The sequence below is a fragment of the Pteropus alecto genome, unplaced genomic scaffold (genome assembly GCF_000325575.1).
Source record: "Pteropus alecto unplaced genomic scaffold, ASM32557v1 scaffold7, whole genome shotgun sequence".
In the NCBI taxonomy this organism is placed as follows: domain Eukaryota; kingdom Metazoa; phylum Chordata; class Mammalia; order Chiroptera; family Pteropodidae; genus Pteropus; species Pteropus alecto.
In genome coordinates this window covers 32,342,808-32,359,426 of record NW_006494614.1, presented here as the reverse complement: position 1 = coordinate 32,359,426, position 16,619 = coordinate 32,342,808, and the positions used below count along the sequence as shown (strand labels likewise).

General features: G+C 34.2%; 1 protein-coding gene across 1 annotated transcript in view; it reads left to right on the top strand.

The window, feature by feature from the left end:
• The window catches only part of MLIP (muscular LMNA interacting protein), a 208,336-nt gene extending 194,818 nt beyond the window's left edge, over nucleotides 1–13,518 (top strand). The window contains exons 13-14 of the mRNA XM_015600293.2: nucleotides 4,333–4,386; nucleotides 13,196–13,518. Of these exons, the coding sequence (XP_015455779.1) occupies nucleotides 4,333–4,386; nucleotides 13,196–13,201 (60 nt within the window). The 3' untranslated portion in view covers nucleotides 13,202–13,518. The remainder of the gene's footprint in view (nucleotides 1–4,332; nucleotides 4,387–13,195) is intronic.
• The last annotated feature ends 3,101 nt before the right edge of the window (nucleotides 13,519–16,619 follow it).

Sequence of the window (16,619 nt, the reverse complement as noted above, 5' to 3'; positions counted from 1 at the left end):
ATATGTATAAGCGCAATAGGTGATCTCTGACACTTGGCCTCCTCTTAGTAGGAATGGTGGGGCTGTGCTGACATGGAGATCAACTTCATCTAAAAAGGGCAGGCTGTTGCACAGGTCAAGATGATCGCAAGACTAGTGTTGCAAGACCTTTGAGCAGTTCAAGAGAAAGAAACACAAACCTGCAATCTGTGAACTCAAATGCTGACAATGAAATTCAATTCTTTGTAAAGTAGAAGAACTGTGAGGGTCAAAGAGAACACACATGTGTGATAGTGATAGTTCAAAGATCTCTAGTTTACAAAGTTTCATATAATGAGAAGACTTAGGAAAGCAGTAAAGGTTCCTAATTCTTCATTAATATAGACTTTTTAAATTCTGCAAGTCAGAAAACCCTCTTTGCTTCTCTAACCATTTCATTCTTTCTTTCTTTTACTAATTTATTCATTCAGTTCTTATTTAGTGTCCACTCTGTGCTCAGGGAGGCCCATGCCAGGTGCAAAAGACTAAAGATGAATAATAGATAATCCACATGATTTCCCATGGCTTTCAGTCTCATGATGACAACTTAAAGTTATGAAGCACAATATTTCATGTGGGTACTGCTACAGTAATTTGTCAGATTTCTTTTAAGAGATGTTCTTAAGAAGATTTCATTCGAGCTTGAGTAGTTCACAAATCTAGGTGGGGAGACAGAAATAGAAGGTACATCTTATGTAGACAAATGGAGAAAAGGAGGTTTGCAAGAGGATGTGGTTCAGCAAAACAACAACAATAACAAAGAACAGACAAACAAACAAAAATCCCAAAGAAGTGAATTCTGAATAGCATGTGTAGCACCCTTGGCTATTTTAAAATGTTAACCTTTCTTGCAATATTTTCTCAGCTTCATAATTTTTGGCAGACAAGGAAACTTACTTCATTTTTGTGCAGGAGGGAGAGCTGATTCAAAAAAAGTTAGAACTTTGAATTCCATTTCTCAGGTAGACTGAAGAATTAAGTAATTTAACCACATTTTGCAAAATTTCCTTTCTTTCTAGTTGTAGAATAAGGGAGTTAGTGTAAGGGAGTTTCATGTGTCTTGGTCAGACAAGTTTGTGTTACCTCTGGAGAAGCAGTGACAGTTATGAGAAAACCCTACACTGGTAATAAACACTTCACAAGACTGTATATTAATTGGTGGCAGCTGTGTAATATAGTAATATAGTTTTACTATATTACAAGGATATAGTAAAAATCAACCGAATAGCTTATTCAAATACCACTCAATGATTCCACAATGGTGAGTGAGCAAAGGTCTAATTAGCCTGTTACACACCGGAGTCTCTATCCAGGATAATAGTATGTTTTGTTTCATTTCATCTGAGCTTTCCCTTTCATCTACCTTTCTATGTTGACTAATCAATCATCTGATGATAAAATTAATAACTTCATATTTTATTTTTTGGATGCAAAATAGTCATTTGTTCTCCAGAAAATTTACCACCACGTAAACAGGCTTGGAAGACTCTCTCCCGCCTTTGGTATTCACCTACTCTCTCAATATACTTTCTCTATATAGATAGAAAGCTATTTACTAATACAGAATTTATATAAATGTTTTAGGTTCATTATTTCCACTCTTACTGTGAGAAGATTTTCACACTATGTTTTATTTTTCTCCCCATTTAACATCTGTAATCTTCCTGCATTACAAAATCTCTGCATTCTGCAGAGATATCAACATTCAACATTATTTCTCTCCAAATATCAATGTGTCTGCCTGATGTTTCTTGATTCATTGTAGAGAGTAGGGGGACCTGGGGTTACCAGAAAAACTTGAGTCTAATTCTATTCTCCAAGGCAATGCTTTAACTTAAACCTTTTTTATTCTCTCTCTCTCTCTTTCTTACTTAAATATCTTCCAATTTCCATCCATATTTTGCACTTCAGCCACAGTGACATTTTTTTTAAGTGAAAATCTGATCACACATGCCCCTTTCTTATTTAGAGTACTTCAATAGTTTCTCACTGCCTAGAGGATGAAGCCCTGCCTCCTTATCTGACATGTAAGCTCCATTGTATTGTGTCCCTTGTGTGACCTTTCATAGCTAGACCAGCTACTCCTGAACTGCTTCTGGTCTCTGAAAGGGACACTCTTGACTTTAGTATGTGGCTTGCCTTTTGTAAAATGGTACACATCACTCCCTTCCCCTGTCTCCCGCTCTCCCAGCTCCTGAGTATCTCCCCAGGGGCATACTAACACTTCACACTGGTTTTGAAAAAATAGTCTCTGGATTCCAGCCATGGCTCTGCCACTTACTGGTTCTGGACCTTGTATAAGTCATTCTGCCTCTCAAGTTTAGTTTCTTCATCTGTGAGACAGGATCAAATTAGTGTTCTCCTCACCAGGTTGTTGTGAATACTAAATAAACAAATACGTATAATGAATTTATCATGTGAGAACATAATAAATGATTATGACTAAATCCATTAGCAACATCACATTTATTTAACGTTTTTGGTCAGACTGAGGGTAATAAAAGGCAAATCTATTGTGACAAAAGATCATAAATTAAAAAAAAAAAAAACATGTCAAAGCCAAATATAAATGATTTGGGGATTATCAATTAATTAGGATCAGTCATTTTCTGTCCTCTTTTGTTGATTAGGATAATTAACACATTAATTAACACAAGATTTTAAAATTCAAGATGAAAAGAAAATAGATTTAAATGAATGAATACCTATATTGAAAAGAAGAAATGGAATGTAAAAGTAGATAACACATAATTACTCATTTGCTTTTCCAATTTCACTAAACATTTTATTGGGAGTCTTCCAACATTTTCAAATTTCAGAATATTTATCCTATTCTATCTTAGGAGACTAGAAGAATGAAAATTTGACATTGTACAAACTCCACTGATTTATATAATTATCATACCACTTAGCCTAGGTATGCTAAAGATGCTGCTGTTTCCAGGGCCAATGACCTGGACCTGAGGTTGGAAGTGGTATACAAATTTGGGATCTCAGGGGACCCTGATGAACAGGAGAAAATAGAGGCTTTCAGCTGATTTTTGAAATGTTGTTTAGATCTCTAGCTGGCTCAGGAGCCAGACTATGCTTCTCTTTAAAGCAACAGTGTCAGGCAGCTAGAAGGAGTCCTGATGTTATGATACTCAGAGGATCTCATAGTTGGAAACAGAGTGCAATGGCTAGGATTTAGTGAAGCCTTAGCTTTAAATAAAAGCAAGCTCCATTCTTGAAAATCTTCCAGAAGAGAAGGAAGTCTGAAAAAATGTGAGGCGGGACCTCCTTGGCATCTCCAGCAGCCAGTGTTGGTATCCTCCTGGGGCCAAGGCTAATTTCTGGGATCCTCTGAATTGCCCTGGAGGATTAGGAGCTAGTCCTGTTCCACAATGTATTGGTCACATCGGGACCCTATTGAGAGTAAAAGAGGGTCAATCATTTCTATAGCTCTGATTTGCTCAGGGCAGAAGCAGAAACAGGAAATATTTCTTTCAAATCAGGTACTGGGGTTACCCTAAAGTGAAGAGAGATGGTGAAAAAAAGGGATACATAGATTTATTACAAATGATTGCTCTCCCCTTCTCTTTGTGTGTATGTCTCTCATTCTTGCTTACCTATGTCCCTTTTTCTTGCTTATCTATGACTTCTATCTTAATAGGTTTAAGTGTGTATATAGTGCTCAGAAGACCCATACAATAATAAAAATTCTTATATAAGCAAAAGAAACTCTCTTTTGGTAGTATCACTATGTTGTGACCTACATTATAATAACATCTGGTGAGACTGCAATGTTTTTGAGTCTCTGTTTAATAAGAATATTATTTATAATAATCTACAATGCTTTACATTTCAAATAAGCATTTACTTTCTGTAGATAATTTGCATTTACTGTGGGTCTGAGTATGATTTTCTCTTTTGCTTTGGAACTTTTCAAAATGGGGACCATTGTGAGAGTTGAAATATATATTACTTTGTTTCTTCTTAATGATATCTGTTAATGTATTTTAATAATTCATGCATTCCATAGACATTTAATAACTGTCTAAGCTATATGCCAAGCATTGTTAGAGTTTACGTGCGATAGAAAAATAAATAATATGTGGTCCTATGCCCAAAATATTCACCATCTGCCTATTTTTTTCTATATTAAGAATATCTTTCTTTGTTTTCAACAACAATCAAATTTTAATGGTTATATTTGGTAGGATCTACTATGATCAGCAATAGTATACTTATGTTATTGTTTATCTAAGTTAAATTTAAACATTCATTTCTCCTTATTTCTATCCCTCATCACATCCTGGCATCTTTTCTGTGAAGCTGAGTCATCCAATGGTGGCTATTCCTGAACATGAAACTCTTGATTCCAAAGAGGTAAATGTAAGATACAACTGGAGATATAATTATCCAATTCAATGTGATATTAGGTTGTAGGAATAAACTAATTCCATTAAAAAATATATTAATAAGATTGTCAATTTTTTTTAAAGATAGAATTACCTGGCTCACTCCATGTTGTTCAGAAGAATTCGATAGCTAAATAATAAATTTTGCTGCTTCTCAATGTGGAAGATAATACTAGAGGTTCCCATGTATGTAGCACCTTGATCACAAACTAACTCCTTTTATCCTGACTGTCTTTGTGATTTTTCTCTTTGGATACATTGTGAAACCACCATGGTCTTCTTTTTCTGGAGGGTCAGTGGATGTCCCATATTTATGGTGTATCTTCTGAGTCAAAGTCTCAGCATCTTATGGTGTCTCAGTTTTCCAACCCCCAAGTAAATTTTGCATATGGCAGGTAGCCTACAGGCAAAAGCATACCAACTCAAACATAGCCTCTAAATTTCATGCAAACCTTCAACCACTTTCACATTTTGGGATGACAGACAAAAAATACATTTAAAAATTTCTTTTTTTATTTTTATAAATGCTATACTAGAGAGACAAAGAAAAAATCTGTAGAGAAATTTTTATTTTGTGTTAATCAAGAACATGAATAATTGAACAATGTTTTTTTTTTCTTCTACATCCTCTCAGGAAAAGTGGTAAATGTAAAAAAAAAGTAATTTTTAGAAGACACCTTTAAGAAAAGAATAAATATGCTCACTCATTTATTTCAGAAGATACCCTCACAAATGATGCATGCTCGTTTTTGCAGCCTCCAAGTTTAGGTGAGGGAAAAGCATAGTACAAAAGAAGTAGAAATAGTAAAATTTCAAATATAATTTCCAACCCCCAAGTAAATTTTGCATATGGCAGGTAGCCTACAGGCAAAAGCATACCAACTCAAACATAGCCTCTAAATTTCATGCAAACCTTCAACCACTTTCACATTTTGGGATGACAGACAAAAAATACATTTAAAAATTTCTTTTTTTATTTTTATAAATGCTATACTAGAGAGACAAAGAAAAAATCTGTAGAGAAATTTTTATTTTGTGTTAATCAAGAATAAGAATAATTGAACAATGTTTTTTTTTTCTTCTACATCCTCTCAGGAAAAGTGGTAAATGTAAAAAAAAGTAATTTTTAGAAGACACCTTTAAGAAAAGAATAAATATGCTCACTCATTTATTTCAGAAGATACCCTCACAAATGATGCATGCTCGTTTTTGCAGCCTCCAAGTTTAGGTGAGGGAAAAGCATAGTACAAAAGAAGTAGAAATAGTAAAATTTCAAATATAATCAGAATATTTTCCCCAAAACATCTTTTCCACAATTTGGGGCATATCATTTATTTTTCATAAACTGACATCCTTATTTCTGTAAATTTCAAAAGCTTTGTCATACAAGACCAATGTGCCTCTCTGCTATAACATTAGTAATTAAAATATAAACAGTGAGTTAAGAATATGTGTGGATTTATGTCCCTGACCACATATCTGATTTTTTAAGAATAGGATTGTTGGTTCAATGAGTATGAACATATGGAAGACTTTTGATACATATAGCCAAATTGCATTTTTGAAAAATTGTAGCAATTCACTCTACCAGGAGCTTGCTGTAATACTTATTTCCATGTACACTTGCCACATTGAGAATTATTATAATTGCCAATTTACTAAGAGATTACTATATATTAAAAAGTGTTATGTACTTTATATGCATTATTTTACTTAATCTTCACAAAACATTTTAAGTACTATTATTATTCCCACCTCATAGATGAGGATACTGAGGCTGAGGGAAATCAGTATATCGCCTAAAGCCAAAGAGCTGGAAAGTATCTGCATAATCAGGAATCCAGATCCGATAGACTGGAGCCTGTGCTCTTCAGCACTTTAACTTTTCTGGCTCTGTATCTTTGTATAAATCTCTATTTATACTATCTATATCTGTCTCCCTTTTAAAATCATATTTTAAATATTTGCAATTTAAAAGGGGACATTATCTTTCATTTTAATTTACAGTTAGAAAATTCTGTATTTTCTGGTATTTTTGTCTATTTAGTTTTGCATTAAGTTATGCATTTATATACTGGTATAATAATATTTTTCTTATTAATTTGTAAACTTCCTTTATATATTAAGGATATTTAGTTTGTCAATTGTGCCAGCCCTTTCAGTGTGATTGTGGCAAATTATGTAATAGTGAAAAATTGGACAAATATATATGTCTCAAAATAGGAGATGGTTGAATAAATTTTGTACATTTCAGGTAAATTTAAAACAATTGTTCTCTTTCTTTCAAACACAATTTTGGATCAAGTTCATATAGCTATATCTACACAATATGAACGTTTCCACACAATAATAGGATCAGTTGATTATTTAAATAACAAAAGCATACAGTTTGAATAATAAATACTAAATTAAGGACTTCTGAATGTTAGGTAATGCTCAAAGACTATGTTGCAAAAAGAACAAGGCAGATGTAGTATTGTAATATTTGAATTTTTTTGCACCAGTTATTGCAACCCTAGAGACAAAACAAAATTAAGTTGGTGAATAAAATTGCCAAAAAATGATTTCGATCGTTTGGAATATATTAAAAAAAACACAAAAGAAACTTAAGTTTGAAATTTAGCAATTGTGAGAGATAGTGAGTTACTGTTCTTATTTTAAAAATATGTAAATAATTAAGCAAAAAGACCCTTTCTTCTAGTATACTGTTTTTTTACTTAATAAATTTGGCACATTTTGGAGCAATGAATTTTACAATTCTTTATGACACGTGGTCAGACTGTAATATTGACCTGTATATTTTCCCCAAACCCTCTCTTTGTTATTTATTTACCTCTAAAGCACCAACCAAGAAAACTATCTGTTTGTATATAGCAATTCTGGTCTTATAACTGTATGGCTTATGGAGTAAAACATTCTAGTTACCATCCCACTGCAAATAAACGATTATGAAAGAACCCTTGATTAAATCTCCAAATTTACATCTTAGTTTCTGTCACTTTCTAATGACAGCAGTCTGTTTTTCTTATTATCAGTCTCCCATTTCTTGTATTTGATTATGCTATTTGTTGATACTAGTTTTTAATATTATCTTGATAATTTACTTAAAAATAGACTCATCTGATTTGGTTTGTTCATTGTTTTTTTTTTTAAGTCCCATACTTTATAGTGCACTAAAAGAACCAGCTCAAAACAAAAATTCCACTTATCATCTGCTTCAGTGGTTCTCAACTCTGGCTGAACATTAGACTCTCTTGGGACTTTTTAAGAGCTCCAGGAGTAGGGTTCCACTCCAGGCAGATTAAATCAAGAATCTCTGGAGGTGAGCAAAGAAATTGCTCTTTTAAAATTTTCCCGAGTGATTCAAATGTGCAAGAGTGGAGATCCTCAAATTCTGGCTTCTTCATTGGCAGTCTAGGAAAGCCAATCAAATAGCTATTCAGTCTTGGAAACAAAAATCTGAAAGTAAAAGCAGGAGAATCATAATAAATTAATTTCAGAAAAAGCTTTGAATTAATAAAAATTTGGATCACATATTCCTGTCTAATGTCATAAAGGTTTAACATGCACTTTAATCCATGGTATAAGTTAATTTTGAGAGATCTGTTTTATGTTGAGATTCACTGTAATTTCTTTAGTACTTTATGTTTTTAATACTTTGTGTTTTCTTTGTATTCCATACAAGGTTTGGGAAATAACCTAGGATAAGGAATAGCATTTCTTGTAAGCTGAGTCTGGTGAGGTAATACATTCCAAAGAATGTTTTATTTAGCATTTTACATGGTACTTAAAAAATACTCATTGATGAACCCTCAGACAAACAGATTAGATCCCTAACTAATCAATTTGACTGCTGTGGTCAGCTGGCTGATCAACTTTCAAAGATTTCAATTATTTACACCAATACTGTAATCTCCAAGAAGATGCGTATATAACACCATCTAATTTCAAACAAACTCCCTGCCTGAGATAAATGATTTCTGAGTTACTTAGAATAAATTAAATTCTTCTAAGCAGCAATAATTATTTCTCATTGTATACTTCATGTCTTGTGAATTCAGCAGCTCTTTGATTCACAACCACTCTATAACCCATTGCTCTTTCTACAGGTTTAACTGTGAAAGTCATAATGGGAAATGAGATACAAACAGACCAGCCACTCTTCACATCACCTGCTATGTGCAGCCCTAGGCCTATTTTATTTTTAACTTAAGAGTCAATTGATTTCCAAAAACATGATTAGATACATTTGATTCTGACCTTTTATTTCTGCTTTTTATTAACACAACCTGAGAGCTAATCATTCACTAGACTGCCCATAAAACACATGCCTGGCAAATTCTTCTGTTTTCTTACTCCTCTTTGCAGATTTTTGATAAGCATTTAAGGGTCGGCAAGATAACAATTCTCCTAGCAAGGTGACTAAGATTGATTTACTGCTTGGTGTATATAAGCTTTCTGTGTTCATTTTATTTTGAATTCCAGGATCTCCATTGATGTCTAAAGTTCTAATCTTATGGGACAAGTGTCTCATTCTATATTTATTCTTCAGATGAGAATACAGAAAAGAGAAAATAAGTGACTTGTCCATGGAAACCACTCTCATTTTCTGGTTTGATTCAAGGGTAAAAATTAAATTATTAAGAAGAATGAGCTTACTCTATTCTCTTCAGGCAATTTCCCATAAATATTATTTCTCAAAATCAAGCTTTAATAAATCATAGATAGAGTTTTATCAGCCTTGAGAGTTCAAGGTTGTAGTCTCAGGCAAGAACTTGGAATCTGAATATTACTAACTGCTAATTAAAAGAAGATTCATATGCTTTGATAGACAACTGGCCAGAGGGCCGGGGTAAATTTATCTTATAAACACCTAATATGAGCGCCTGAACAGATAGTTACCTTGCCCAGGCATACAGGTAGGCTAGGAAACAATAAAGGGAAGGACATCTTACCGCCAGGTTTGGCAGCAAAAAGTCATCAAAAGACTTTTCTGTGTTATAAGACCCAGCCTGTGTTGGGGAAATATAATTTTTAAAAAAATCTTTCTGCCAACCCAGAAGTCCTCTTTACAAAAGTAGTAGAAAAAGGAAAACAATTTATTATTGAATAAACATTGAAACCGAATCTGACAGGCATCACAAACAATCACTAAGAGATTGCAAAGTCAGGAAGAAGTCTTACTCTTCATATAGCCAAGCAGGTACAACCCATATATACATGTTCTCAAGAGAAACAATAATTCAATTCATCCTCTAATAAGAGGACTTGACAGTACAATTTATCACATATAGTTTATCCTAAAACACCTGGTAATGGGGGTGACTGCCTGTGACTGGCTTTACACAAAGGAAAAATAAACTTCTCATATCTTTATGGCAGGAGATAGTTTTACAACTGGAGTCAGGTATCAGCTAAAGTTAGGCTCTTACCCTCACTCAGACACTAGGAGATAGGGGCTCGATCTCACTTGGATGTTTACTTGGTTCTTAAGTCCTTGAGAAAGACTTCACTGGGTCTTAAAGCTGACGAAAGGCCCATCTAGTTTTCAAAAGGACATATACATTTCAAACAATGGAGGATGTACTTATAATGACAAGTTTTCTGAAGTAAATGCTCTAAGAAAGGAGGGTAGGAAATCTCTTACCTAATTTTCAACAAGGCTTATTTTCAACAAGCCTCTTATTTTTAATGCTATTTGTCTTTATACCTGGTTGACAAGGGTAGAATTGAAATTTTACTCTGAAGTAGCACCCCTGCCGCCACCCCCCAAAAAGAAGCCTCACTTATCTTTCTTTTCTAGGGACTCAGTTTAATCTACTATAGGAGAGGTGGGGGTTTGGCAATTTTGAAGTTTCTCTTTCTAAGTTACCTCAGTAGATTAATATTAGATTTTGTATCACAGTGAGTTGTGTGGTAAAGCTGAGCGAAGATCAGGAAGTGGAAGGCTTACATTCCTCTGTGTGCTAGTTTTTCAAGAGAAACAAACAAAATAAAATCCAGGTTAACAACTATTTGGAGCTCAGGTCATCCAGATATTAAATGTTTTTGACTCCAGATTTAATGTTGTGCTCTCTGGAGGCCATTATACCTGCATTCTCTATCAGGATTCCTTTATAGGACCTTAAGTACCAAATGTTTTATTGTTTCTGGTTTATAGAAAATAAATTCTGATACTAGATCTTGTATTTTTGCACCAACATTAGTGGTTATTTACATGTCCAAAATGTATTTAAAATCTTTCAGGAAAAAAAAAAAAGAATTACAGCACTTAATAATATCACAATACACGTTTTCTAGAAATTTGGTCTTTGTTCTGTGTACTTGAAATCAGGCTTCATATTTACGAGAATATGTATGGAGTTCATTTTGCTTCCATTTGGCAGAGAAGAGTATGCATAGGTGGTTTGTAATAAAAGGAAATGAAAAATCAATGTCTACAGCACATTCTTTAATAAAAATGCTTTCTGTAACATGGGATTAAAGTTTCACAACACTACATCACTTATTACCTAAAGTAAACTCTACATAAAAGTATTTTGGGAATCTGACTCCCTTCAAAATTATGATGATCTAAATATCTTGTTTTTTTTTTTTACTTTTTTTATGGGTTTCTTTTTTTTTTTTTAATATCCAAAATAAGTGTATCGTCCAACTGATAATATGATAAAATACTTAACCTTAATTGCCAGGGTGCTATCCTGACAAAAATAATTTATTTTTTATAATGACTTTCATCTTTCTTAAATGTCACCTTTGTTTTTCTTAAATTGTTTAGCTCTTTATCTGTATCGAGATTGGCAAAGGAAAGTGAAAACTTCACAAAATGTCTATAAACATGACTTTTCCTCTCATAGCATAATGCATCATTTCAAACCAGCTGCTAAATTGCAGTGACAAACATTACTGATCTGCCCGTGGGTTCAGGAAGGCTGAGAATTAGTGCTGAGTTTGCTGGCATGGTGTCAGAGGATGAACTACTTATTCCTCTTCAATCTGATTTAATTATTTGTATAATTATAAAATTATATTTGAAAAAGAATTTAGAGGGCATTTAGTGCAATATTTTACTTAATTTTATAATCCTGTCTACAAGTATTTTCTTATATATCTTCTGTTTGAATTCTTCGGGTGACAAGTCAGATATAATATATGTTTTAGTATGGCTAAGACAAACTAATGACTATAGGAACAACAAAAACAAATAGAAAATGAAAAACTAGAGTTTCATTTTAAATACTGTGGTCTTGAGCATGATATTTAATCTTTTTGAGCCTCAATTTCCTTCTCTCTAAAATGAGATCGAAGATTATGGTGAAGATCTGCACTAATGCATGTAATGTGCTTAACATATAAAGTACCTAGCATTTGGTAAGTGTTAGTCAAATCATGATGATTTCTTTAAATCTCTTGTAATGCTAGCTACCAAGTATCTGTACTTACAGGAAAATCTAAATAAATCATAGTTTTTATTTGTTAGAAAGAAAAGGAGGAGATATAATTTAGTCATTTCCTCATTTCATTCTAAAGCTTCAGAGAATCCCAGATGATGAAAGCTACAACTCACTTATATCATGACTGTTGATTTTCTATGGCCAGAACAAATAAATCAGTGTGGTAATGGAGCTATCCCCTTGTTTTAGTAGCTCTTTCTCTAACTCTTCCTTCTAGTCTAACAAATGCAATTTTTCCTAAATGATGCAGAATATATCTGTTTCACAATTCTACTTAGCCTTTCGGCCATGCCATGCTCAGGTTTCCTGTCTGCTTTGCTTACCCTTTGCATACAGCCCATGTTCCTCTTGAGGACAGCTGTAAGCCACAGCTCTCCCAGACCACTGCTTCTTTCTGCTATGACCCAAACCAGGGCGAAGTAGGGAGAGTTGCCTACAGAAGAGCAACTGACCTCTTTAATTCTCCACCAGCCACTTTGGAATGCTCCATTGTCAGCCATGAGTTGGCATTTGGAAATATAAACTTAAGGTTATTTCCTTCCATTGATGTCATTCTATCACATTCTATCAGAGTAATGTTTTAGAACTAAATGTCTCTTTTGGCCTCATGTCTTCTGCTTTCTTTTATACTTTTTATCTTGAATTCTATAATCTGCTAATAGCCATCCCCACTAAGTTCTGTTTATCTTCACTGTTCCATACAGTCAAACCCTATAAAATAGAAACACATAGAGATTGGATGGATAAATTGTTAGAATCACTCCCCTACTATATAACTATGCTATAAAGCCAATGGAATCAATATATGGGAAAAAGCAAGAGGTTCATTTACTATCTCTGTCTTTTGTAACATTCCATTTTACAAAAGCTGCGACTTAATTCAATACCAGTTCATCTCCTTGTTTTAGAGTTTACATTTTATGGAATGATGAAGACAATGTTAAAAGATGGGAAAGGCAGCAGCCATCTGATCCAGACTTGAGGAGTTGTGGGTGGATTGTGGTGGTGCTGTTCCTTATGGCCACCCTGGCCCTTCATAACCATCATGACCCTTTGTAGGAGGCCAGAAATGCTCTGTTGAGCTCTCAAGAGGTCATGGTCTGATGTGAAGCTAAGCTGCGTGTCTTTATTGTCATTAACTGTGGAACAAAAAAACAGCTACTAAGGGAAAAAAATAAACGCAAGTTTTCTACTATAAACCTTTTTTATTTTTTTTTAATATGAGAATACTGTGCCTAAATGTGAATGTGTAAATATTTGGGTGTATTTTTTAAAAATTCATTTATGTCTATTGCCTGACAACTACTTTCTCTTATTTTGCAGCAATGAAGTTGGAGCAGAAGCTAAAAATCCAGGCCGCGCTAAAGTTTTTGGAATGCTGGTGCTAGGCATTTGCTAGATTTAACTCTCCCTGCCCAAAATGAGTGTTCTCTTTAGCAGTGCAGCAATGGAACGAAAAAAAAAAAAAAAGTTTCTTGCAAGCATATAACATCTCAGTATTCTAATAACACCCAGCACTGGAAAGATTTACCTACAGCTTCTTGAACCATTGATAGAGCTTTTAATGCCTTCTAGTAAGCTGACAGCAATACTAACATGCCCCTATGTTTAGCAGCCAAATAAAGAAGAATCATGGGTAAATAGAAGAATGGTTGTGACTATTTTTCAACACCAGTTTTATTTAATAAATACAGGACTTACCAAAACAGGTTTTATTCCCCTTTTGCTTCATTTATTTTTAACATGTAAAGAAAAGGAACAATAACTTTTAAAAAATAAGTCTCTGCCAGCTTGCAGGAGATGCTAATGTTGAGGGGTTCATTGGGGAGATCTTGGACACAGGAAATTGGTATTTCACATAACACGCACTATTTTCCTTTTCTCTTGGAGTTCTGTGCTGCCAGGACAGGCTATGTATCAGGGGCAGGTCAGTGATCTTGAGCATCGTGTCATGGGAATGTTTCCAACGTTTCTCTCTGTTACCATATTATTCTTATAAAGGCTACTCAGAGTCAGTTTGTACTCATAATCTTGGGAACAGCAAAGACAGAGCAAACCCGCACTGTGAGGACAATCCTGGGAGCTCACCCTCCAATATACCCCATGCTCACATATTGGCCAGGTTCAGTCATCTTCCCAGTTGTCTGTCTTAGTCTTCTCTAAGTGGTTTTCTTCTACAGCCTTCTGCCCAATTGAGAAGCCTAGGACTAACAAAGAATCCATGGCAATTTCACAGTGAGCTCCTGGTAGTAGAAGAGCCTTAGTGAAAGCTGAGTTACTTACCCCTTGCACATAACCTATGTTCCCCCTGAAGTCAGCTCGGTTTAAGCCATAGCTCCCTTAGATCACTGCTTTATCCCCATCATCCCACCCCAGGGCAAAGCAGAGTTGCCATAGAAGAGTAACTAGCCTTCTTTATGCTCCATTTGCCATCTTGGAATGCTTCGTTGTCAGTTATCAGTTGGTACCCGGAAATATAAAATTCTCATCATCTCTTAAATTAGTGAGTGACGAACACATTCTTATGTGTTTAATATATATATTCTTCACTTACATATGTTTAGAATATGTACTTTTTTTTTGTCTGCACATATATTTCAAAAACGTAAATGTCATTATAGCTATACTATATTCTATTTCTTTTTTCTTTTTCTTTTTCTTTTCGTTCAATACTATGGTTTTAAAGCTCTAGACACATTCTTCTGCAAATGTGTAGTGGATTGTCTCCTCACAGCCACATGATGTGCCCCCATTACATTTTTCCTACCCACTCACCCTGGGGATGGTCTCTCAGGTTGCTTCCTCTTTGCCAAGGATGGTTGTAATACATGTCCTTGAATGTGCCCCTGTGTGGACCTTGGTGAGAATTTCTCTGGAATATATACTCAGGATTATAATTGTTTAATCATAAATATGCATGTACTTAATTTGACTAAATCCTCCCAGATCGCTTCTCTCTAGAATATATGTACCCATTTTTGTTTTTACCAGCAATTGATTAGGCTTTTATATCCCCAGTGTTCCTCTCTGCCTTTGAAGGTCTGAACTTTGAAATGCTAGGCTATGCTATCACTAAAGGCAACTTTTAAGACAAGAAGTTTGTTTGAACTTGATGCCCTATTCGTACCAAGTTTTCCAATTCTCAGAGACTTTTATACCCTTTCATTAATTGCAATTGTCATTCAGGTATTATTGTCTCCATTTTGTTGATGAAAACCTTGAAACTGAAGGGTTTTTTGACTGAGGGCACCAAAGTAGTGAATGGTAAACCTAGTATAAGATCTTTTGATTTTCCTACAATGTTATTTCTACTAAAACAAGCTACATCTGAATATCATGGTCTAATCTATTCAGTTTCTCAGCAAAGATCAGTCTTAAAAGCATAAGTACAAGAGGGGCAAGTGTTGGTTGTTGGGAGAACGTGGAGAATTGGCTGCTTTGGGGTTGGTTGGTACTAGCATTCAATGCACTGAGGCACTTAGGAACACAATGGATGTTGTGAGGAGGAAGGGGATGGGAACCAGTAATAAGGAATAGACAAACATTGAGGCTGTGTCTTTTTTTGCATCTCTGGGGAAGTAGATTCCAAGACAAGGATTTGTGTAAACAGTTTATTTGATAGGTGAGCACAAACAACACTGGTGAAAAAGTAAGGGAGTGAACTAGGGAAAGGAGGGAACCAATAAAGAGTCCATTATAAAGCCAGTTACAGCAATGGGCAACTGAAGTTCATCCCACTGGGAAGTTCTAGGACACAGGTTGAACATGTCTTAGAGTTAATTCCACTTAGAGGAAAAGAAACTGGAGAAGTTATTCTAAAGCTTGACTATCAATCTTTATATAGTGATGATTTCTTTCTTTGTGAAGCTTTTTTAAAATTTATTTTTAATTATAAATACCCAGTAGAACCCATCATTTATTTCTGGTGAAATTTTAGTTTGGGAAAAATGGGAAGTTTATTGAATATTGTTCTTTATTGTCTCTGAAATAAAGTATAGGAAGCTAGAGTTAATTGAAAGCTTATATGATAAGCCAATATTCTCAGTAAAATGTATTTATTAGACAAGCAGAAAGTTTGCAATTAGTAATGGAAACAAAAATGCTTTTTTAACTAGACCGCCATGAATTTCCATATTTGAAACAACCTTAATCTATTTGAAATTAAGAAGGAAAGATTGTTTTGCTTAGAGCTAGTCTAGAGGCCTTAGAATAATCAAATAATAATTAAGAAATATTACTGAATTTATTTAAACTATATATTACATTTTTAGGACTTTCCACATATTTCTGTGGTATGTTGTAAAATTAAACATTCTCTTCCTCTCATGTTTTAGAACATATTATTCTCAATTTATTTGACTAGAAATCAATTTTTCTCTATTTATACTTTAATGAACACACTTTAATTTCTTCTTATAAAAGTTTTCCAAAGGATTTATTTAAAATTTTTAACTATCGCTGAAGCAACTGAGTCCAGATATCTCTTAACTAAAAAATCTGTGGAAAAAAATAGAAAATAAAACCATACAACAGGCAGAGGGAGTAGTAAATAATGTAAAAACAAAACAAAACAACTAAATTTTCTAGGTGTCTACAGATGGACAGAAATACTGAACAGAATCTCTAAAATAAAATTAGAAGATTCAGCTACAAAAAAGAAAGAAAGGAAGGAAGGAAGGAAGGAAAGAAGGAAGGAAGGAAGGAAGGAAGGAAGGAAGGAAGGAAGGAAGGAAGGAAGGAAGAAAGA